Source organism: Lepeophtheirus salmonis, chromosome 3 (assembly GCF_016086655.4).
Source record: "Lepeophtheirus salmonis chromosome 3, UVic_Lsal_1.4, whole genome shotgun sequence".
In the NCBI taxonomy this organism is placed as follows: Eukaryota; Metazoa; Arthropoda; class Copepoda; order Siphonostomatoida; family Caligidae; genus Lepeophtheirus; species Lepeophtheirus salmonis.
In genome coordinates this window covers 9826706-9850770 of record NC_052133.2, presented here as the reverse complement: position 1 = coordinate 9850770, position 24065 = coordinate 9826706, and the positions used below count along the sequence as shown (strand labels likewise).

The window sequence follows — 24065 nt, the reverse complement described above, 5'->3', positions numbered from 1 at the left end:
TTTATTTGATATATGTATGTTTTATAAGTGGCCAGTTAACATAAAAACAATCTTGAACAAAAATCAATATTTTTTATAGGTGGTACAAATTGTAAGCAGAGTCCCAATTTTTTATACTGTATGACGAATCAAGACAAATAAATATCATATCATGAGTGCCCCCCTCCGAAAAACACTTTTGCCTAGACATAAGCTAAAAATCATATCGATGATGTGTGTAAATGTAATCTAATCAACCAATGTTTCCGTCGAAATAGGGAGTTAAAAATTACTTATTTACATAAGTATCCAAAAATACTTACTATATATATGTTTCGGATATAAGAAAAATCCGACTATAGTTAACTTTTTATCTTAAAAATCGCGATTTCCTTTATCCGGATTTGAATGCATTTCTGTTATGATTTGATATACCCACGAAGATTAACTACCCTTTTAGACCTTCATTTGATATATGAGACTTAATTTGGCCACAATCTGGCTTTTCAAATCAAATGTATCAATTTATAATTGATATTTTATTAATAGACGCTGAAAAATTATTCTCTTGAACTCAATGTGTGTAGGTTCGCAGACAGATTGCTCCTAGAGAAGGAAATTTACTTTTTGTATATGGACTTCAAAGAAGATTCCCAAGTTAGATGGAGACAATGTAATATTATAATGTCTACTATATTTATTTAAGTTACTTATCAGTGCAACTCCATCTGACCAATTTATTTACATATAACTATTTTGTAACGATGAATTTTTAGCTTCTTTAATTTGCCAATTTAGGCGGTCCCAAAAGACACAAAGGAATTTGTTGTTCATAGAATTTGACAATAATTATTCGTCAAAGAATATGTATTCCAGACTCTATTTTGTGAACATAATTCTTCCTTACTTTTCTCTTGACTTACAACATATTAAATTTGATTTAAAAATTGTAAAGAGTGTATAGTTAAATACTTGTGTCATGTAAATACAAATATTTGAATTCATTATATGTTTTTTATTCAAATTTCTGGGATGAGTGTAGATACCCAAGAATTTCAGCTATAGTTTAGAACTTTTATTTGATTTAAAAGACGTATATTGGCCCCGATAGGGCCCCTTTTAACCATCAAATCCATCAATTTATTATTCTTCTATTGTGATGATTAATTTTGCCTACTTACTTACGGCACATCCATAGGGTTAATAAGGTTAATTTGTTGCTAAAAATTGGCAATAATCAATTTGTAAAAGAATACTTATCTATTCCACGCTCAATTTAAAGAAAAATCCTTCTATCTTGCTTCTGTATTGACGGGCCGCATTTGAAAATATATGCTAAACTTCTTACATATGACACGTTCTTACATTTATTCTATCACACAACTTCTTCTCCAAAAAGAAATAGAAAAAAAGCCACAAATAGTTAATAGTTTTCTTATCAACTATGAAATTAACATTCAATAATAGTTGAGAATTGCTCAGAGCTTAAAAGGATCTGATTCTAATTTAACTAATTTACTTTCAGAACACTAATAAAGAGGAAAGATGCAGAAAAATCCACAGCTGACAATAAAGTACACACATATTTTAGTCAATTGTAGTCTTATTATTCAATTAACTGGGATAAGTAAAGATAACCAAGCATTCTAGCTGTAGTTTAGAAATTTTATTTGTTTTAAGCGACTCATATTATCCCTTATTAAGAGTTTATATTTAAATATGATCTGTTCATTTGATTTTTGAATTACTTGTAAACAAAAGAAAAAAACATTTAAAAGACAAAATTATTTTGTTAATAATTATTATCCGAGTTATTTTCGAATTACAAAAAGATGTATTGAAAAATAGTTACTTGTGAAGTGAACAGTGAACTTACTACTTATGTTTTATTGCCAATTCCTAAAACTGGTTGACATTTTCCATATTCATTTACAATGGGTTTTCCCTATTTGAAAATACTGCAAGGTATCTTTTCTAATATGTTCTTTGTCAACGACAATGCCTTTCGTATGTCCAATAAAATGTGTTTTAACACTGCAATGATCTATGAAAAAATGAACAAAAACTAAAAAAAAGTGTATTTAGTATTTTTTCAATCATAAATCTGTAATGTTTCTTTGTGTTTTGCCCATCCATAACTACAGCGTGCGATCGGTGTTTAACAACAAACTTTGAGTGCATACTCAGAAAGGACGTTGTTTGTTGTTTCGTCGGCTAGTCAGCAGTGTTTAGCTTCAGTTTAAAAAAATGGAATCGATCAACGAAATATTTATTCTACAATCGTAAAATAGTTAAATTCGTTGCCGTACGAAAAAGGTCCTTTGTCTGGAGAGTCAGGAAAGAACTGGAAGGTGATATCCATTTCAAACAATAATATATATAATAACAATAGTGGAATATATTTTTTTGTAAAAAAAATCCAAAAATTAATTTTTTTTAGTATAAAATTTTCAAAATCCATAGAGGGTCAAAAAAAAAATTCCAGAAATCATAGCTATTCTTAAAAATTTAAACTTTTGAAGAAAAAAAATCAAAATTAATAGCTATTCTTAAAATATTTAATTTCCTGGAAGAAAAATTCATAGCCATTCTCAAAAAAGTAAATTTTTGGGGGGTAAAACTTCAAAAATCCTAAGCTGCTCAAAAAAAATTCAAATATTAAATTTTCTATTAAAATAAAAAAATCCCATAGGGAGCTACAGTCCCTCCAGTCCACCCCTTGTGGACGTCCCTTTATTACTAAATATGACTTAGAAGAATGTACATAATATGTGTGATTTACTGAGTATACTCAAAGTATTGACATAAGAATATTTTTTATATGTACTAACTTCGGTACTTAGACAATCAAGGGATTTGATTTTACTACTCTTTTGGTCGGAATATATCTATCAATATAATATAATAATGTATTTGGTTTTAAGGGTTTTTTTATACGTAAAGATATATGTATATGAATTATATCTCTGTGGTAACTTTTATTATTCAAAATGACTATATTAATATTACATTTACTTACAATTTCAATACAAGCCATAATGACGTATTATTCCTGTCTCAACTCCATTTTAAAGTCACGTTTGATACGCACATGACTTCCTCATCATAACGTGTTTCTCAATTTCTAATAGAAAACAAACTTCCAATACATATAATAGTTATTAAAACCATTTGCATAGTTCAGAACATTTGGAAAGACAAATTCCCTCATAAATAAAATGTATACCGTTCCTAAATTCGGACGGAGGTCGTCCGAATCCCGTTTTAACTCTTTATATCGTGTCTGAATTGAACAAAAGCCGTCTCACGGAACAGTGATTCCCAAACTTTTTTGGGTTCGACCTTTGAAATATCTGACTAGAAAATGTGCGACACCAATACCTCTCATTTGGAGTATATTTCATCCAAACAGATTACTTAAAGCCTATATTAAACCTCTAAAGTTAAACCCAGTGGTAAATAATTAAAGTTATTTGACTATATTGATCAAGAATTTCAAATTTTAATTTCACATATATTAAAAAAACATACAATGACGAAATAATCGAATATTGTAAAAATAAAATCAGTAATATAAATACTACTTGGAATTCTATCAATTCTCTTTTTTGCCATGAAATAAAGTTAAAATTGAGACTCCCAAACATATAATATTAATGGCCGTGGATGTGCAAATAGGTTTATAAATCAATCAAGGTATTAATGTCCATTGAGTAAAGCAGGTCTATTCTATGTTTAATTTTGGGCAACTGCAACTAGAAGATCATTCTCCACGTGAAGCCGTATTTATTTTTGTTATAAATTATAAATATTAAAATTACATATATTTTTCTTCTCGTTTAAACATCTTGCGACCTTCCGTTGTGTCCTGCGACTCATGCCAACAAGTGTGGCTACATGGAATAAACAATTTATATTATTTCTAGCCCATAAATAACATGTAATTTTCTTGTCAAATGATTTCTGCAATAATATTAATGATTAATGCGTAAATTGCGTTTGTAACTGTCTCATTTGAAAGGAGTCACCCTTTAAAAGGCTGAGGTGTTACGTCGCTATCACAAAAATATAGAGTGTATTTTCTTATAAGCTGTCGATGTTTCTACTTCTTTTCGGGGATCTGAACGTTATTTGCTTTAATTAGAACTAGCTCTTTTTAAACTTTAAATATTTCCCAATAATTATTTAATAGCCATTCCAATGTTGGGAAGAATTGGCTAACTACTGCCAACTGATTCTGGGCCTTTTTTTCTCTCTATTTATTTTTGAAGGAAAGGTTGCGTTATCCTCTAAAGGTATCAATTTGATGAATATTCAGTTCAGCATAAGTGCCGTGAGTTCAGTCCAAACCTCACTGACCTCATACTTGTCTACACACGACTTTAGAAACAGATCCTAATTAAGTACCGTTATAACAACCCTAATAATGTATAAAATAAGTTATATTTTATCATCACTTGTATATTTCCTTTTTTGCCCACATTTCTTTTGACAAAATTCTCCAAAAATCTTAGAATTGGAATATCTTCTATAAAACCTGCAATCCGCTCTACTTATTCCTATCACCAACGATGCAGGCAAGTACTTAATATTGGACAAAATAGTCCTCTCTAGGTTCATGAACAAAGAAACATACATATATATTTAATTAACTATCACATCACATCCTCACTCTAGATGTAGTATATAATTTAATTGTCGTTTTAAGATTGAAGTAAATGAGTTTTTATATCTATCTGTATATATTATAGCAATACCCCCATTTAGTCTGGGATTCGCTGGTGGAGAACGGTTTATCGCTACAAAATATTAGCTCGTATCCCTACCCAAGGTCTATAGCTCCTCATACGATGAATATTTAAAAAGTGCCAAAATTATTTATATACATATATGTTTCATTCCATGATACATTTTTACGAGGAAACGGATTGGACTCAAATTTTTGTATGTGGTATCATTGACATTGATTATTGATTTGGTCAGAAATGAAATTTTGGGTGACCTGTTACTTAGTCCAACTCTTAGTTTTGAGGTTTTAAAGATAAAGAAATTATTATTTTGCTGAATATTTGATTAGGGGTACATCGTAAGCCTCAACAATGATAGACAAGTATAATACATTATTGAATACTAAACAAAACGTATTTATGAATAAAAAAGTAACCTAGGTGCTCATAAAAGAAGGGGTGTAACCCTGAGGATTTGTTGGGGAGTTATAATTGTAACCTCATCCCATGTCACAGCTGCTTGTAGCTGATCTAATGAAATGTCATGATAGCTAAGCTGCTCTCCCCCAAAACATTCTTCAAATTGTCAGGGTTACATTTTGATTTTCGGTATCTTTATTTTTAACATGACCAAAAACACACGATTTTAATCACTACGTATAGAGTTGGAACCCTTAAAAAAAAAATTAACTGTATAGAGAAAAAGCTATGGAATTGGGAATAATTCTATGATTTATAAAAATTTTAACTTTATTCCTTAGTTTACTGTCAATAATAACCTACACAAAATTTAAGTCAAATCCGTTAACTCTTAAAAATTTCTCATGGAATGACCCATAATGTATAATTTAACATTATTAAAAAAAAACGAGATTGGGCTTTTGCACTTCACAAGAGTTAAACAAATACTCTCAGACTGTGTTACACTATAAAGTAAGGTAGACCAAATTTAGATATGAATAAGGATGCGACTTCTGTTGAGGTGAGTGATCACGCCCACAATTGCGATCTGCTTCCTCTGTTTTATTATATGAGATACTTGCTATAGCATTGAAACAAAGAGGGAAACCTGTTTGCTTGAGTCGTTTCCTGGTTGTACTGATATTTTTTTCCCAACGCTAGCTATAGCGTTTTATGATACCACAGCGGACGTTACTTCATCATTTCTCCGCATGAAGTATGCAACTTTTTTTTTCCTTAATTGATTTAAATGGGTGAATTCATGGACGTTATATTGTTATTTACAGAGTAATATTTTACTCGACGCCTTTAGTTTATAAAAAAATGTGGGTAGGATCAATACTTTATACAAATATTAATCAGGTGGTCTTCGTTTAGACACTTGGTTTATAGCTTTGCTACTTTCTAATGCCAATAGATAATAAAGAAAATTGAGCAAACTGATAACTTGACTCATATCAATTATTATTTTTCTTTTTTTTCCCCTCAAACTGTACTTTTTCTCAAATAAAGTTGCTTGATACTCAACCACTGGCTTTGACAATTTTAAACAGTTTAGTATATTTTATTGAAACCAATTACAAGATATAGACACTTTTTTTTTGCGACTCTGACTCGAGGTTGTAAACTTAGATCGAGGCAAACATTGAAGCATCATTATCTTTGTATATGGACGGTTTTTTTATAGTATTAATGACGATTGCATCAGGCCTGATCAAAATATCAAAGTAGGATACTTTAGTGAAATTACGGTAGAATATGTCCATAGCACCAGGCGTTCTTATACATCATACATTGTGGAAAAAAAAAAAGATAATATAACAGAGTCAATAGATGATGATCAATTAAATGAATAATTAAGGTTTATTTTATAACTCCTGAAATTTTCGTAACAAAGAATAAAATTGATACAAGTCTTGAAAAGTCCAGAAAAAATACCCAAAATGAAAATAATAGTTATTTTATATAACTTAAGTCTCTCACCTAACGGGCATGACCGTTGTTTACTTATATTAGTTTGTAAATAAGGCTACAGAGAGTGGCGCCTTATTGCGACAAAATAAAACAACTCCCTGCTCTCAAGCAATCTATCCTTTTATTAGTCTAGGTTTCAGAACCGCTTTACGGATAATAAATATTTTTGAACTTTGCTCATGTGGTATTGACAAATTTCTTAACTCAGATATTTGTTTTTGCAATGCTGTCAACCAAATGGCAAAATGAAGATCACGTGATCAATATTTGGCTAATATAATTTAGAAAGTTTTGGGGGTAATGCAAGTACTACTTCCTAGTGTTACATGAAATAAACAACATGCTACTACAAGGGGGTCTGCAGTAGGTGGCTGGATGGACTTGTGCCCCCCCCCCCGCCAAAAAAAAAGGAATTCTTGCTTTTTACTTGAATGTTTTTTGTTCAGGATGAAAAAAATTTAGGCGAAATTAAGGGTGAAAATTTAATTTTCTATGGATAGCTAATAAATTTTGAAATTTTTTTCCCAAAAATTTAACTTTTTATGAATAGCTGTGGATATTTGAAAAAAAAATCCTAAGTATTAATTTTTTCCCCAAAAAATACCAAAAACCAAGCTCCCCCCTCAAAATATATTCCTGCGGATGCCCCTGTACTAGTTTAGGGTAAATTAATTTTATTATAAGATCTTTTTTGATAACGATAAAAAAAGTTACCCAACCACTGTTCTATGCGATACTTTTTTATGTCCACTAAGAGAGTTTATTTTATTTTAATGTGTAACTAACGACGCAACCTCCATAAATTCACCTTTTTAATTGAATTAACAAGGTGAGTTCTGTGAAAGCAAAGTCATTTGTGGTATAATAAGAAGCAGCATCTTGCAGGGTGGGTGGGAGGAGAATTTCTCGTAGGGAAGGAATCTACTCAAGTGAATATGCACGTTTCGCTCATGGGTTCGGTCTTACCCTTTTGCCTGGATAGTTACTGTATCTCCCTCATTCTATTTCCGAGTCTCGTTCTCATATATTGTTATATCTCTTGGGCGGGTCACCCGCACTTAAATCTCACTCAACTGTAACTTCAGACACGATTCCAATTCAATGTGAAAATAATCAGAGACTAGGACTCAATCACAAATGACTCGACTTTGACTTGTTAACAGTTCTATCAATTACTCACATTGTTTGGGGTATTGCTGTAAACATATGTCTTATAATTATCGTAATGTACATTTAAGCACTCATCACCTATTCAAAAATGACCGCCCCTTGCATATTGTTCTTCACGAGTTATAGGGATGTAATTATCAAATAATTATGTTATTATCAAATGAGTATTACATGTTTGTGTATACTAGCCGTGGCATGGATCATTGTTCAGAATATATTTAGGCTGCAAAAATTGTTGTTTATATAAAAATAAATATTCTTTGTAGCAATTTGTAGTCTGTTGACAGATATTAATTAGAATTATATCATTATTTTTGTATGTGTGAATGAAGGTTCAAAAATGTCAAGAGCGAGTGAAAAAAGCTAAAGAAAATGTTGTCAAGTGTAAAGAAAACTACGAAATCGCATTGCAGGATGTAAATGGTTATAACTCACGCTATATCGAGGACATGAAAGAAGTATTTGAAAAGTGCCAAAGGATGGAAGCCCAAAGACTTCAAACGTTTAAAGACACTCTATTTTCTTTACAAAAGTGCCTTAATATATCGGATGATCCAGAGTAAGTATAAAGAAAAGGTGGGTTCACACATTGATAAGATTCATTTAAAATTAATATTATACTATTTTCTATCTCTGGAACTGCTATCCCACGATTATCACGTCAAAACATTTATTGTATCTTGCAAACTTTCCTCCAAAAAGTAATAGAAAGCTCGGTCCGAGACTGATTTTTTTCTAGACCGATTTAAACTAATATTTCGGTCTTACTCACTCCACCGATTGTCCTCTCATCCCAAATATGTATACAAATTGTACATACATGAATAGTGATGTATTTCTTAAGGTGGCATATTTTTTTTTTTTTTTTTGGAATTGGTAATCTGGAGAATAAAATTTATTTTCTTTAGTAGTTGTCTTTATTATTTAATTCCCGACACATCATTACTTTTATTGTAGCACGCAACCTTTCCTCCGAAAAGAAACAGGGGAAAAAGGCACGAAAAAATAAGTTGGGAGTTAGCTAATTCTTCCAAACTATGGAAGTAGGATTCAATAACTGTAAGACATTTTTTACAGCTGAAAAGGAGGTAATTTTCATTCAATCAATCATCGTTGAGGACACTAATTAGGACAAAAAATCGTAAAACTTTAACAGCTGATGACAAAATACTTTGTAAGTTTTTGAGTTAGCGGGGTAACGCCAAAATGAGTAGTAAACTTCCTTTCCTACTACATTGGATTATATTCAAAACTTGATCGAAAATTCGTGTGTTCTCATAAAATATGGAGTCTTGTAGATTTGTTGCGGAGTTATAATTGTAAGTCCTCCTTGTCCTTAAAGTAGAATTAGAGATCGATATCGGAGTAATTCTTGCCAATGCCCTTTTTTATTTCCTTCTCCCCCTCTTCCCTTGTTACAGCTGATTGTAGCTGCTCACCTCCTAAACATTCTTCAAATTGTCAGGGTTACCATATTTCTTTTCGATTTCTTTTTTTATGCCCAAAATACACATCTTGTTTTGAACGATGATGGGTTGAAATTGAATATACTTTTTACCAAGCTAGCTATAAAGACAAAACTTTTAAAATGTATATTGTGCCAAGAAATTTGGTTCACCTTTTTTTTTAATTATTATTAAAGACTAATAAAAGAATAATCTTGTTGTCTTTTGCACAAATGTGCCTTTTTTTCCATTAATATTATAACAATATCCTACTCGTTAAATAACCTGCTTAGAGGAGGATTTTATATCTTCATTTACTCAAATCTGTTGTTCTTACTCTCTCCTTTTTGACATTTTCCTGCTCAAATAGAATAACTTTTTATGTGACATTTGATCACGTAATTTTTCTCGGGATTTTAAGAAAGGTTTTGACATACAATAAAGATCCCATTTTGTCATTTTTTTTCTTATCAAATTGAACATGACGCTTGTTAATGTGTGAACAGTGAACAATACTCTTTAACAATAATTTGAACTGAATTTCATTATTTCATTTTACAGACTTCCACAAATTTATGAAGAATTTTACCACACTGTGAATAATGCAGATCATGAAAAGGATTTGAAATGGTGGTCAAATACCTACGGTGTCAACATGCCCATGAACTGGCCACAATTTGAAGTATGTTGTGTGAATGTTGGAGTTCTTTATTTCAAGGGGGAAAACTCTGTCCTTTTCATTTTTTTTAAATAACATTTTCGACTTTTTAAGTTTTTGATTTTTTTACATTTTTTTTATTTTTTTTTTATTTGAGTTTTTATAATTAATGATTGAAAAATTATTTATGTATATGTATGTTATGTACAAGTTATAGTTTCTACGTTTAATGAGGTGATATTTAATTACATCATCAGTCATTTAAATTAACAACTATTAATTTCATTTTGATGGATTAAAATTACTTTATAATGAACACATCTTATCAATATTAATCATAAATTATATCATTGATATATCGACCATATATGGAATATTCAATTATCCCTTTAGCATCACCACAAAGAGTCTTAATTCTTCATTTAAAATGATTTATCTTATTTTTTTAACTTGTATGCAACATATATATTTATTTTTTAATATTATGATAATTATATGGCAATGAAAGTCGTTTAATTTAAGAGTTTCAATCGTTAATACTTTTTATTTATTATTTATTTACTTAAACATATTTTTTATTTCCTATTATCTTATATCCTTGGAATGTTTTTGTAGGAATATACGGAAGAACTTCGTGACATCACTTCAAAAAGAAAACACGAAAAGTTTCCTGATGGAAATATCACGCTTATTAATCAACGTGCCGTTGGAGATGATTTGCCCGTAAATATATTGCTTTTTATGTGAACTAGGAGCAAATTTTTTAATCAAAATCAGATTGCACAGTTCCTTCTTTTTACAAAAAAATATGAGAGGACTCTCATTTTGAGGAAATATTATTATTTTATTAAATAATTTAAATACATATGTGGTTAGTTAACACAAAAACAGTCTTGAACAAAAATCAAGGAGACGATAAATATGTGATTTATTTTTTACACGTAAATTTCATAAGTATATTTGGATCGACTATAGGCTTCATATTCAAATTGCTGGTAGAAGTTAAGATACTCAAGAATGATAAAGTTTATAATCTTCATTTTGTTTATGACAAGATGAATTTGGCCCGAATAGGGCTTCTTTTCAAATAAAATCGATAAATTTATATTTTTTTTTATTCTAACATTAATTTTTTGCTACTTTAAGTGCAATTTATAGCATTAAGATTAATCAAAATTCAGAACCCTTGTTAATAAAACTTATATAAAAGGGTTTTTTATGATTTAAAAGGGTTGTTATTGATTCAGTATCTTGTTCTGAACTCGATATATTTCAATTTTTAGGATAAACAATGATGAAAAACGACACTCTTCTTTAGACCCCTATAACTTATTCATAATACATAGTGATGAGGAATATCATAGCTTACCTACAAATATATATAATATTATAGTAGGTGTTTTTTTGTATGGAAGGCCACTTATAGAAATGTATAACTAGGGTATTTATTTCACAAACGAAGACAGATACGGCCCTTAGATATAAACTAAAAGTTGTTCAGAATTATAAGTTAACTACCTAAATCTATGTTTAATTCTGATTGGATCAGATTCATGGGCTCTGGAGGGCAGTTTGTTTTTTGCTTATAAGTTTATTTATTTTTTCATAAAACAAGATTGAGTCCCCGTGTCTCAAATTTTTCCCTAAGGTAGGGGTTGTAGTTTCAAAAATGAGCCAAAAAAAAATTATAAATCTGAAAAACGAAAAAGTTAGAACGTACATATTTATTAATTACGAATTAAAAAAGGGAATTAAGAAGAGGATTAGCGAGTTTATGTTGGTATGTATTAATAAAATAATTCGAAATAAAAATCTCTAAAACGGGTACTACATAGTATAATAGAAAAATATTCCATGTATAATTTAAAAAAGATCTAATTAAAAAATATAAAGCTCTGAGGCTTTTTGTTCCATTTTGTATGATATGCCTCATGACTCTATCTATATTTATAAGAGTCTAAAGAAGAATGTCGTTATTCATCATTTTTCAGCCTAAAAATGGAAATATATCGAGTTCAGAACAAGATACTGAATCAATAAAACATTTTTAAATCATAAAAACCCTTATACATAAGTTTTTCTAATCCTTCTTTTAATTTAGGCATTGTTTTAAGGGTAAAAAATCACTCTGAAAGATAATAGTCCCGAATTACTATAATCCTAGATATTTTCGAATTCAGATGACTGAGAGAAAAACTGTTTTGGATTCTGTACTCAAAGAGAAATTAGTTTTTTGCCTTGAATTGATTTGTACAAAATAAGTGCTCCCCTGTGTAAATATTGATGGAAGAATACAGAATGAAATCCAGACTCCATTTTGAGAAAATATTATTATATCTTGCTTTTGTGTTGACGGGCTATATATGTACTTTTGTACTTTATTTTTTTACAAAAAAAAAAAAAAAAACTTTGCCCTCAGCTATACCTAATTAGAATATTTTACAAATTTAAAATTGTTCTTAATAACTAACAAAGTGAGAACATTTATATATCTACATAATCCTATTTGAGCCCGACCGATATGAATTTTTTGGGCCAACCCCAAATACTTATGCAGAGAAAAAAACTAATAGAACGTTCAATTATTTCTTTCTTCGAATTAACCCTTAAAAATATTGCACAAATCCCAAATATGGTCACTTTTGTCACTATAAAGCAATATCCCGTCGGATTCTAATATTTCTTGCTTAGCTTGTGGTTGTCTTTTAATTCAAGACTCTTTTAGTAATAAAAGATTTAAATGATAAAAAAACAGTCTGGCACATATTTATCCATGGATCTATTTACATTCAGATTTTGATAATTTTTAGACTGTAGATTCATTTTTATATAGAGCAATACAAAGGGCTTTTATTTTATTTTATTTATGACCTGGTTGACCATATTTATAATTTTATAAAAATAACTACTTTTAATTGGGATAAGAAATGTCTAAAATTACACGAGTTTTCCACCCTGAAAACTCAATCTCATTTTTAGACACAATGTAGTTAACTTTTTTTTTTTTTTTTTAGAGAAGAAATATCTGATAGATTCTTCTCAAACTGCTTATAGTCGGCTCGCCCATATATCGGTTGGGCCCTAATCAATCAGGGCGTCCACAGGGAGTTGTCTGGAAGGGATGTAGCCCTCCCAAATTAAGGATTTTTTAATTTTTACTAGGAAATGTAATAACGGTAATTGTTTTTCAAAAAATTTAATATTTGAAATTGAATTATTGAATTTTTTTTCCAAACAAATTAAATTTTTTGTGAGTAGCTATGGATTTTGAAATATATATACATACTTATAATCCTGCGGACGCCCCTGTCTATATACATTAATTTACTTTTGGTGAATGTGATTTATTCAACTCCTGTATTCAAATTTTTATAACAGCCGATGGAGTTCCTAAAGAAACCTGCTAGGATTGCTAATCGACTATCATCTTCTTCGGTTAGGGAGTTATCATACTTCTTGTAGTTTTTGTGTCCATCTTCTTTATTCTTTTTGTTTATTTTTCTATCGTTTGATTTTTATTTTTCTCACAATCCTTAGTTTGAGTTTTTCTATCCCTTTTATTCTTCTCATAATATATTTTCCGTAATTTAATCTACAGGTATTTTAGTGTACTAATCCACTTGTGGTGATATTATGTTCTATATATTTGTGTAATTAATATTTTGCACTTATTTTTTGGAGGATATATTAATATTTATAGCTATTTTGTAGCTCATATTAAACTATGTTGGATTATAATTCACGGTATTTTGTTTATTTTAATCTTTTTTACAATTGCACTATTTGGGTGGGGGTTTGAAGTTATCTAACTATTTATAAGCAAAGAGTAATTGTTGTATTTTGGAATAGTAATACTGATAAATTAATCAATGAGTGTCTATTTATACTATTATTTCTTTGTCCAGGAGTATCCTAGTGGAGTTCGTCAAAAAAAGTCTAATAGTATCTCGAGTAACAACAAAGATTCTCGCAATGGAAAGGCCATCTCTATCCCCACATCAAAATCTTCAGAGCAAGAAATCAGTCAGTCCCAACCACAGGAAATGGCAGTGAGGTTCGTTTTCTAAATAGCTTCTATATATAATTATGATTTGGTGTCGAATGACAGAGATAATGGGAATTGGGATTGTTTTTCTATATAATTTCTTTATAAATCAATTTCATTTCATTTCTTATCAATATTGAGTATTTGCAAACGTAATCTCCCTGTTAAATAGTTGATTATGAAATAGAGAAAATTGGATTTATTACCTTGTTATATCTTTATCAATTTTTTAATTACGTTATTTGAATGAAGTTGCTATTTCATTACATTTTGAGCTATAAATGAGTATTTGTACATAATTATACATAATTGTATTTCTTCTAAATCATCCAATATAATAACTTTGACTTACCCTCCTTTCTCCAGCGAGAATGGTAGCTTTGTTGTACATGTGTTGCGTAGGGTTCCATCTGTATCATCGCTTTCAAGCGTTGGAAGGAATCTTCCTTCCAGTGTACCCATGAAAGAAGGAATGGATTCGGAGGAAAATTATTCAAATTGGGTGTATGAATCTTTTTAAATCCTTTTTTTCATATAATTTGTTGTTCGAACTATGCACTCAATGTTATTATTATTAAATCTAATACGTCACATAGTATCATTAATCAATGGGCACTCACTTATGTATTAACTATGTACATGAGTTTTAATACTATTTGAGATAGAAAGAAAACTAGTCGTGGCGAAGTTAAAGCCGCTATTTACTTTTAAATATTGTTAGGACTCTTATATCTATCAGTAAATATTATATGTATACCTTCAATTACATCGTCACCTCCTAATTATTTGAATAGCAATCAATGTCAATGAGTTAAAGGGATTTTAATTGATATTATCCTTCTCTTTCAGTAATGGAAATTCAACGAAGGACTCCAATCCATTTGATGACGATGAATGGGACGATGAGCAAGTGGAGCCCTTGGTTGACAATGGAGAAAAAGGCGTTCCCGTGAAGGCATTATATGACTATGATGCTGCAGAAAGTGATGAGTTAGACTTTAAAGCCGGTAATTATGCATATATAAAATACATATGTGCCCCTTCCACCGGCAGAAATGTGTACTCCTCTCAAAAGACTCTGTAACACTTTCCAGTTACTTTCAAGAGTGATTAGTTTAATATGATTCGATAGGATTTGAGTAATCCTAACCCTTATTTACTTCCTTGGGCATTAATCTACCACAAAAACTGATATATCCGATTATATTCCTCTATCCAATTTTTTGGGATGGCGGTGCTTCATTAGTTTTGCAGCTATAAACAAATTATGTAATTAATCATTGAAGTTTCAAATTATATTTTTTAGACGTTTTTATTATTTATCTTTCCAATCATGAATATGAACAATATAATATCTAATAGGCCGGTTTGTTTTACAACTTTTTCAAATTTCGATTACGGGTCGTTCGGAAAAGTTGGGATTTGGTAAGGAAATACCTATGCAAAATTTCATTTTTCTAGTTTGTCATTTTTTGGTAGCACGCCTCGTTCAAAGTTTGAAACAAGACAAAAAATTTCTTTACTTTTTCAATAAAGATTAAAATACAGCATTTATCCTTATTTTGTATTTATGATTGTTCATAGATATTATTCTAACCTATAAAAATATTAATAAAGTGTTTTTCTAGAGCTATCTGTTCGAGCAAAAACAGGGAATAACATAAAAAAAATTTATCTTTCCATTCTGAACATGTAAAAAAATAATGCATGTCATCAAATGTTCCTAATGGTTTTCTCATTTTTGCTCATAAGACCATTATAGAAAAAAAACAACTTTTCAAATGCTTTTTATTGGTTTGAAAAATGTCTTATCAAAATTATTTTAGGCAAAATAACTAAAATTGTATTCTTAGTGTCTATATTCACTAAGTAAATTTTTTGCTATATTTCATAATTTGATCGAAATGTGCGACCTAAAGATGCCCGCGTAGGACAATACCATTTTGAGTTGGTAATTTTTATACGATATGACAACTTTTCCGCTCTACCCGGAATCGAAATTAGAAAAAAGTTAAAAATCCAACTACTCTTCAATCTGAAATGGTTTGTTATATTTTCCAATGCTGTGATCATTATTTTTAATTGTTGAAGAGATAGCTTCTAAATATTAAGTAATCATTGCAGCGAGTGCTCCAATGAATGACGGAGAGTAATACTAATGATTTTTTCCAGTGCAAATAACTCTAGTTACTGTGACACATTTACAGTCATTACAAAAGCAAGCAATAAGGATTTCACTCAAAAAATGAGCCTAGAATACCTACATTATTTGTATTCGTCAACTAATCTATCATTTATGGAAATTCCAGATCATAATGAAAAAATATGGTAGGTTTTACATATTTGAAAGGCCATATCGGCGCCAAATAACGTCACATAAATTGGTATAACAACCCATTCTAGAAAATTTAAATATTAAATCCATCATTCACCGAAATGTTTCAATGAAAGTGAAGTAAAAAAGAATAAATTGGGTATTTCTAATTTTATCTGTGAAATATTGCTTTGTGTTGACATTCCACAAATATGGAGTGAGTTAACATAAAATCAATCATGAACAATAAGTAAATAGAAGTAGAAATGTCAAAAAAACAAAAAAAAAACATACATCGTATATTTCAAATATAGGCAAAAACATACATCATATATTTCAGCCAAATATAGGCTTTGTATTCAAATTTATGGAATGAGTTGAAATACCTAAGATTATTACATATAAGGTCGATTTTTGACGGAATAATGGGAAAATTAGAGCTATGCTTCATATTCCTATGGACCATTTCCTATTGCCTATATCGTTATCTGTTGAGTCTTTAGGTCGATTTTTGGTGGAGCATCGGGCAAAGAGGTAAAGTAGAACAATAAAATCATACTCCTCAAGATCCACAAAAAACGGTAAGGGCAATAGGGAAGAGTTCATAGGACAATGAGGCATAGTTCTACTTTTCCCGATGCTCCACCAAAAATATATCTATAGTTTAGAGCCTTCAATTGATTTTAGATATATAATTTGACTCCAATGTTATTAACTTTCAAATAAAATCTAACAATTCCTAATTATTTCATTGTGACGATAAATTTTTGCTTTTTTAATTCCCTCCACCAACGAAGTTGAATGGAGGTTATATTCTCACCTCAGTTTCTTTGACTGTTTATAAGTAGGATTACGGAAAAAGTTACGGACCGATTTTGATAGAACTTTGTAGAAAAATTACATATCTCAGCAGAAAAAAGCATACATATTTTGAGAGATCAAGGTCAAAGATCACTATTAAAAACGCATAATCGACCAGAACTTTAGAAAAAATTGAGACACATAGCTTAAATTAGTGTCATTTGGTAGGTGTAATAAAGGCTCATCTTGAACAGTATAATGTCTAAATCAAAGGACACAAGGAAGTTCAAGAAATGTTCAGCATTGCAAACTTTTGAATAATAATGGGGGTCGCCAACTCTCTGAAAAATAAATAAGGATCACCTCAATGGAAGGTTTTGATACTTTTCTTTAAAAAATATGGGGCGATTCCGTTTTATTGTTGTCCCTTATGCTTTGCATGTGCCCACCAATAGTAGCATATTACTTGAGATCCGTCAGCCTACCCTGAGGAGTGCAAGTTGAATGGTTGTTTGAAGATGGACCACTGCGTAGAGAAGTGTCTGCATTTGATTCATTGTCAGCCATGCTGCTTTTTTCCCCGCTATCTTCCGCAACAGTACCTCCTTGCCTAATGGGATGAGCGTATTTTATCATCATAAACGTGTGAAAATATGCTGTCAGCTCATTTTCCCAGAGGAGGACATGGTCTGGGAACACGTTTACTGCAAAATTTGATATAAAGAGCATTGTTATTCATTTTCCGGGGGGAATTTAACTGACCAATTTTTAAAACTCACAGTATTACGGGACAAAGTGCGGTCCGTTTCAGCTCTATAGGATAAGTCATCATAATTCGTTGATAGAAATTCACGATGCTTGTTCGTCAAAAAATACAAATGACATCTATACTTATTTTGAGAAAATATTTTGTGATTACGGCGCACATATTATGTACTTATTTGAACATTTGTTAATACCATTCTTTTATTCTTTATTTTTCAGGTGATTGTTTCGAAAAATTAGAGGATGAAGATGAGCAAGGATGGTGTAAGGGACGGAAAGATGGGAAAGTGGGACTTTATCCAGCAAATTATATTGAAGTTCTCTAATAATATAAAAAAACCACACGAAACAACAGAATTACTTTATAAATATATATTTATACACATATACTTTTGTCGATAAATATGAGCAAAGACATTTTCATTGCTTTTTTATATAAGAGATAAACTTTAAAAAGATAATATTGTGTAATCATACATTTTAAAAGAACAGAAAAAAAAATCTATCTTATGAAATAGAAAAATTTTATGAATTAAGTTTCTAGACAAGAATTTATATATGCATATAGTATGAACAATATATTAAATTGCTAGGGTTGTATCGGTTCCGTCCAAGTCCAGCCATGTCCCGTCTACATCCTGTTATCGTTCCTTGGAAAACGTCCCAAATAATTTTTAAAGCCCCCTATACGAGGGATCATTTTCACTATTAAGATTATAATAAAGTTTCTTAGTTGATAATTTAAATTAGTTGTGTAAAAATTTAATTATCTTTAAAACCTGTAAATAATTTGCAGTTATTCTTAATTTATGCATAATTAAAGTAAAAATTAAGCTTATTAAAATTATAGAAGATTTTCTTTATGATAACTTCACTAGTAGTTAATCAAAGATTTTTCTATGGACGGTTCCGACTTGGAAACGTCCTTCAAATTTAGGACTGGTGTGGACGTCAAAACTTCGGGGCCGATACATTCCTATAAATTGCTAACATAAACGTTAATATATAGATTTACATGATATATTGGTGATGGACTTTACGTAATTCAACATAGTACTACGAAAGATGTTGACTGTTAATTATATTTATAGATCAATTTCATATATATATATTAAATTCAGACCTTTTTTTTTTTTTTTTGTTTAGATAGTTGATTTTTTAAGAGCTTATCACTTTAATTATCATTAATTAATTATTTGTCATGTGTTTTTTTTTTCATTGTTATTGAGTGTATCCTAATATTTAAATGTACAACATTTCTGTCACATCCAAGTCCTAATAACAGAATCCGTGGAAAGTTGTGTTAAATATCTTCGTTGGTTTAACCCTATTATAAAACCAATGCGTGATCAAAACTTTCTGATTTGATTAAATATGAATGTTTAATCATTTCTAACAACATTTTTTTTAAATCGATATTTTTGAGTTTTTTCGTTAGTAATTGAGATTTTTTTATTTACTCAAAATAACTGACTGACAGCTTTTGCTGATGTTTATGAAAGAAAATATTGATTTACTCCTTATAACACTTCTAAAATTAGATTTGTAATTTATTTCATTCGATGGCATAGTTAATTACTTGAATAGCTTAGAAATTGTATACGACATTTTATTCAAAATGGCCGTCTTTATAACAGACTTAATGTATATGAAAGGGACTTGCATTTATTACTATGATTTCAAGTTTTATCCATCATAGCTGGGATTCTTGCAGAAAAATATACCACATACATTCAAATCGTGGATGTATGGAGGCCTTTGTTCCAGAAACCAATAATGAGGCCTTTCCCTTGACTTCCACTGAAGATAGGAAAACACAATTTATAACAAGTTTAGCAATAAGAATTAATTTAACATAACTCTTTGCGGAACCTTCACAATCTGAATAAGGAGTAGTTTCCATATTTCTCGCCCTGTATTGTAATGAAAACTAATTTTTCTTTGTTTGTTATTAAGTTATAATTATATTATTATATCTTGTTGATCATTTAATTAATTAATCATTATTAGAGTGATGAAATTGGCACAAAATATAAATAGCTAAACATTTGTATGTAAATAAAAAGCTTAGTTAATTAGATTGCAATTCTACAATGATCACTTTTTCTGAATAATTGTTCAACTCAAAACCCTCCAAATGTAATCTAATGACTCATTTTGTACTTAATGAAATCATTTAATCAACATTAATTAGTCGACCCTTCATATTTTTTTACAAATAAAGTTATATAAACAATCTGTGACAACCTTGTCGATAAATTATTTTCCTTTAATATTAATACATATATTTATCCTGGTCGACTGTGAATTCAATAGTAATTTTACTGTTGGTTTGTTCCATTCCATTTTATTTAATATATCAAAGTCATGGTCAAAGGTATTGCCATTCCACTCATTTTTCCACAATAAAAGTCTTGCTTAAGTCTAAACAAGAAGTGTCTGATAATTTCGTTATTAATAAACTATTGCATCTAATGATGTTGAACGACAAAAACATGGATGATCTCAATTTAAAATAACTTGAATTTATATCCCTTTTTTTCTTCATTGTAATTGATATTTTATCATTTTGTAACAAATTATATTGCTCGCGTTCTTGATTAAAGTTTAATTAAGCCTATAGACACTCAAAAACTAGTAAACTATCAAAATAAGAAAATATAGTCGACGAAGAGGTCTATTAATAAATTTTATACTTATTTGTTAATTATAATCAGGCAAGAAAAGGAAACTCATATAATTATTTTGGTCTGAGAGTCCTCTTGTTTAGGCTAGAGTTGAGGTGTGGAGATCACATGTCATAGTTTGGGATTTTAGAGAATAATTATATAATTAATATGTAAATAGCAATTTGTACAAGTTAGAATTTGTAGGTATCATTACACTATATTTAATAACAGCATTAGTCATTCTAATTACCCAGTGTCATTTGATGCTATCCTTCATTTTAATTTATTAAAATAACTTATTTATTATGTATTTACGAGTAATAACCCTGTGGATGCATATGAACTTTATAATTTGCCACAGACTACGTCCAATCAATTAATAATTTTTATTTTAAAAAGTAAAAAAAAATCACCAATAACTAATCAAAAAACTAATGGAATATTCAATTTTGTATCTCATTTTTTGGTTGCAACTCGTACCATTTGCTTTTACAGGTCTATAAAACACATGTAAGATCATTCAGTGTTTTTCTACTTTAAGAGTCAATACTTTTGAACACGACTTTCTATACTCCTCTAATGAAGTAATGTCAAAAAAAATTTACAATTGCAATAAATGTTTATAGCTATTAGTTTTAAAAGATGTGCCATAAAGTGGATCTGCCCAAGACGACGCCCTCTGATGGCGTACATCTGGTATTCGTTGAGACAATATTATAATTTATAGCACACTAATAATATATTTTATAATTCCCCAACTTCTGTTGGTTTGTATTTGAAGAGTATAAGCTTTTAAAAAGTCATAGCTCTAATATCATTTAGCAGATAATAATTATTAATTCTCTTGTAATTTCAAACAATGTTATAACAATTCTTTATTTGCATATGCAGTATAATAATTTTGCAAACATCTTATTGTATTTTGCATTTATATCTTAGAATGTACTTATTTAACATGATTTTATTTGTCTAATAATGGAGGGATGGGAGGTGTGATTATAATATGGGTTTAATTATGTTATGTGTCTTCATTCTTTATGGCACTGTCTTGCTGTAATTTGTAGTTGCTTATATGCAAAAAAAAAATATATATATATATAAAGTCAATCTTGGCTATATTTTTTTTTAATCACTAGATCTATTGTTTCATAACTTAACGAAAGTTATCACAAAATACATTTTCTAATTTGTTGTGGTTTTTTTTGGGTAAAGTTCCAGTATTTTATTGATTATAAGTAGGACCTAAACAATATTATATAGAGTTTTCACTGACGTCATAGGTTGCATAAGCTGCATATGACGCATATTTTACATATATTTTATATAAAAAAAGGACAAATTTGCAAATAAATCTTATGAAAACTTCATGTAATGACTTTTAAAAGAGCTAAATGTTGTGTCTTGACGAGCGTGAGAAGACACAAACTATTTAAAGGTGGAGAGATCCAGGACAACCGAGAGAAGTTTGGAGAATGAAAGGCGTGGAGGAATCATACAACGGTTATTTATAAGAACATCTGTACTCTGTATAATACAAAAACCTACTCTGATAAATACATAAAATACAAGACTATTTTTACTTAAAACGAGGTAAAAGAATGTACTTTACACATATATATATACAAGAAAATAAGAGACGAGAAGAAGGGGGAAGAAAACACTAATACATAACACTAAACATATCACAAAGTTACGTCACTAATAAAAAATTCACAATGTATGTATTCGGTTGTCAATTGTCGATTTTTCTGCTTCTTTCCCTTTATAAGTCAGATCAGATTATAATCAGAGATGTCAGCGACATTCTCTAAACGAAGCCATCATCAACCTCAAAAGGTTGCTAGATGAGTTTCAGCATTATTTTCCGTATTTCAAAAGAGACAACCCAATGAGGCAGTTCCCAAGGGATCCTTCAGCTTTCGAGTTGACAACTTCCCGAAAGAAGCAAAAGACATCAAGACCAGTTTCTTGACCTGGTACATGACTCTACAGCAAAGGCTTTTTTTGTGGAGACAATCCTGAAGGCATTCTGGGCCACTATACGTGGTTCATATCCTCGCGTTGTTGTGGTGTTGCTCGCACTAATGGTTGCATTTCCCTCCACGTACCTGTGCAAGTCGGGGTTTTCGAGCATGGCTGAGATCCAAATCAAATTGCTAAACCACCTGATTAATCTTTAATCTATTTTGAGCTACGTCATTTCAAAAAAGGCAAAACAAATACTAAAGTCCAATTAACCTTTATGCGCCTAATGCTCTATTTTTTGATGTTTTTTATGGGCTAAATAAACTGAGGAAGAAAAAAATAACGAATCCTTTCATATGTATTTATTTCAACTGTTAGTAAAAAAATATAATATAAACAAACCAAGATTAAGGGTCATCAAATGGCATAAAATACAAAGCGTATATTTACGTACTATACACTGTATGGGTTAAAATTGAATTGGTCAAAGACCAATGCTGTTGTTGGAAATTGAGAGTTTGCTCACTAAAAAGTGGGGAGCTGGAGAAAAAAAGCTATTGTGGTTAGGCTTTAAAGTGATAAGGAGTAATTTTTTGGTGGGTAATGTAAGCTATATATATGATAGATAATTTCATGATACAAAATATCAATTAATTGTACTCTATTATGAAAAAGATTACTTTTCAAGCATGTGGTAAAAAAATTAAAACCTTACAAAATTTTATCCTTTCAAGATATACATACTTGAAATTTTTGTACAATGTTGAACGAATTAATATCATTTCATATTTTATTTAAAAAAATCTACAATGAAATGTATCAGTTGCTTCAATTATAAACTTAAACCTTGAAGAAAGTAACAATTTTGAACACAGATTTCAAATAACTCAAAAAGTCTCCGTTGTATCTTTTTCAAACTGAAAGAATCGAAAGACTTAAGCAATTTAAAAAAGCTTCTATAAGTTTTAGGAGATATTTCAAAATATTTTTTCTTTCGTATATTGCAAAAGTTTAAAACCTCCTGGGGTGTTTTCTTATTTTTAGTAGTAAAGGAATTTATTTTTAAGTTGAATTCTTTGCTCAAACGAAGTGAAATAGTGATGACACTTATTTTGCAACCTTTTCGAATAAAATAAGACTTGTTTTTTTTTTTTTTTATTGCAGGCACTAGTGGGGGAAACATTCAATTTCATCATGGCGTCATCTCCCGTGGAGGGTTTCAAGGGGCCTGTTTTCTTTTTGTCCGTATAAATCCTGAATTTTGCAAAATTACTGATTGCAGTGTGAACAGCTGTCTTGCTACAACACACTTTTACGACATCATCAATTTTTGGACATGCTGTAGATTTCTGATTTTTTTTTTTTTCAAAAAATTTAAACGGTAAAATTTGATTTTCGAAATTTTTTGTTAATAGCAATAAATTTTTGAATTTTTTATTCCAAAAAAATGATCTTTTGCAAAAGGCTAAGAAGATTGATGTTTTTTTAAAAAATAATTCAAAAAACCAAGTATTTTTCCCGTATATAAGTTTGTGAACGCCCTTGCATTATAAATATTAGAAATTATCTAAACAATTCGACCAGAGAAGCAA

At 29.8% G+C, this 24065-nt stretch overlaps 1 protein-coding gene across 4 annotated transcripts in view; it reads left to right on the top strand.

The window, feature by feature from the left end:
* Positions 1 to 21615, top strand: part of Synd (protein kinase C and casein kinase substrate in neurons protein Synd) — a 102023-nt gene extending 80408 nt beyond the window's left edge. The window contains exons 5-12 of one of the 4 annotated variants that reach the window (XM_040708047.2): positions 8144 to 8370; positions 9818 to 9938; positions 10530 to 10637; positions 13293 to 13349; positions 13820 to 13968; positions 14809 to 14966; positions 18059 to 18685; positions 18745 to 21615. In XM_040708047.2, coding sequence (XP_040563981.1) covers positions 8144 to 8370; positions 9818 to 9938; positions 10530 to 10637; positions 13293 to 13349; positions 13820 to 13968; positions 14809 to 14966; positions 18059 to 18165 — 927 coding nt within the window. In that variant the 3' untranslated portion in view covers positions 18166 to 18685; positions 18745 to 21615. The remainder of the gene's footprint in view (positions 1 to 8143; positions 8371 to 9817; positions 9939 to 10529; positions 10638 to 13292; positions 13350 to 13819; positions 13969 to 14808; positions 14967 to 18058; positions 18686 to 18744) is intronic. The other 3 variants (XM_040708048.2, XM_071887020.1, XM_071887021.1) reach the window with 3 other exon arrangements.
* The last annotated feature ends 2450 nt before the right edge of the window (positions 21616 to 24065 follow it).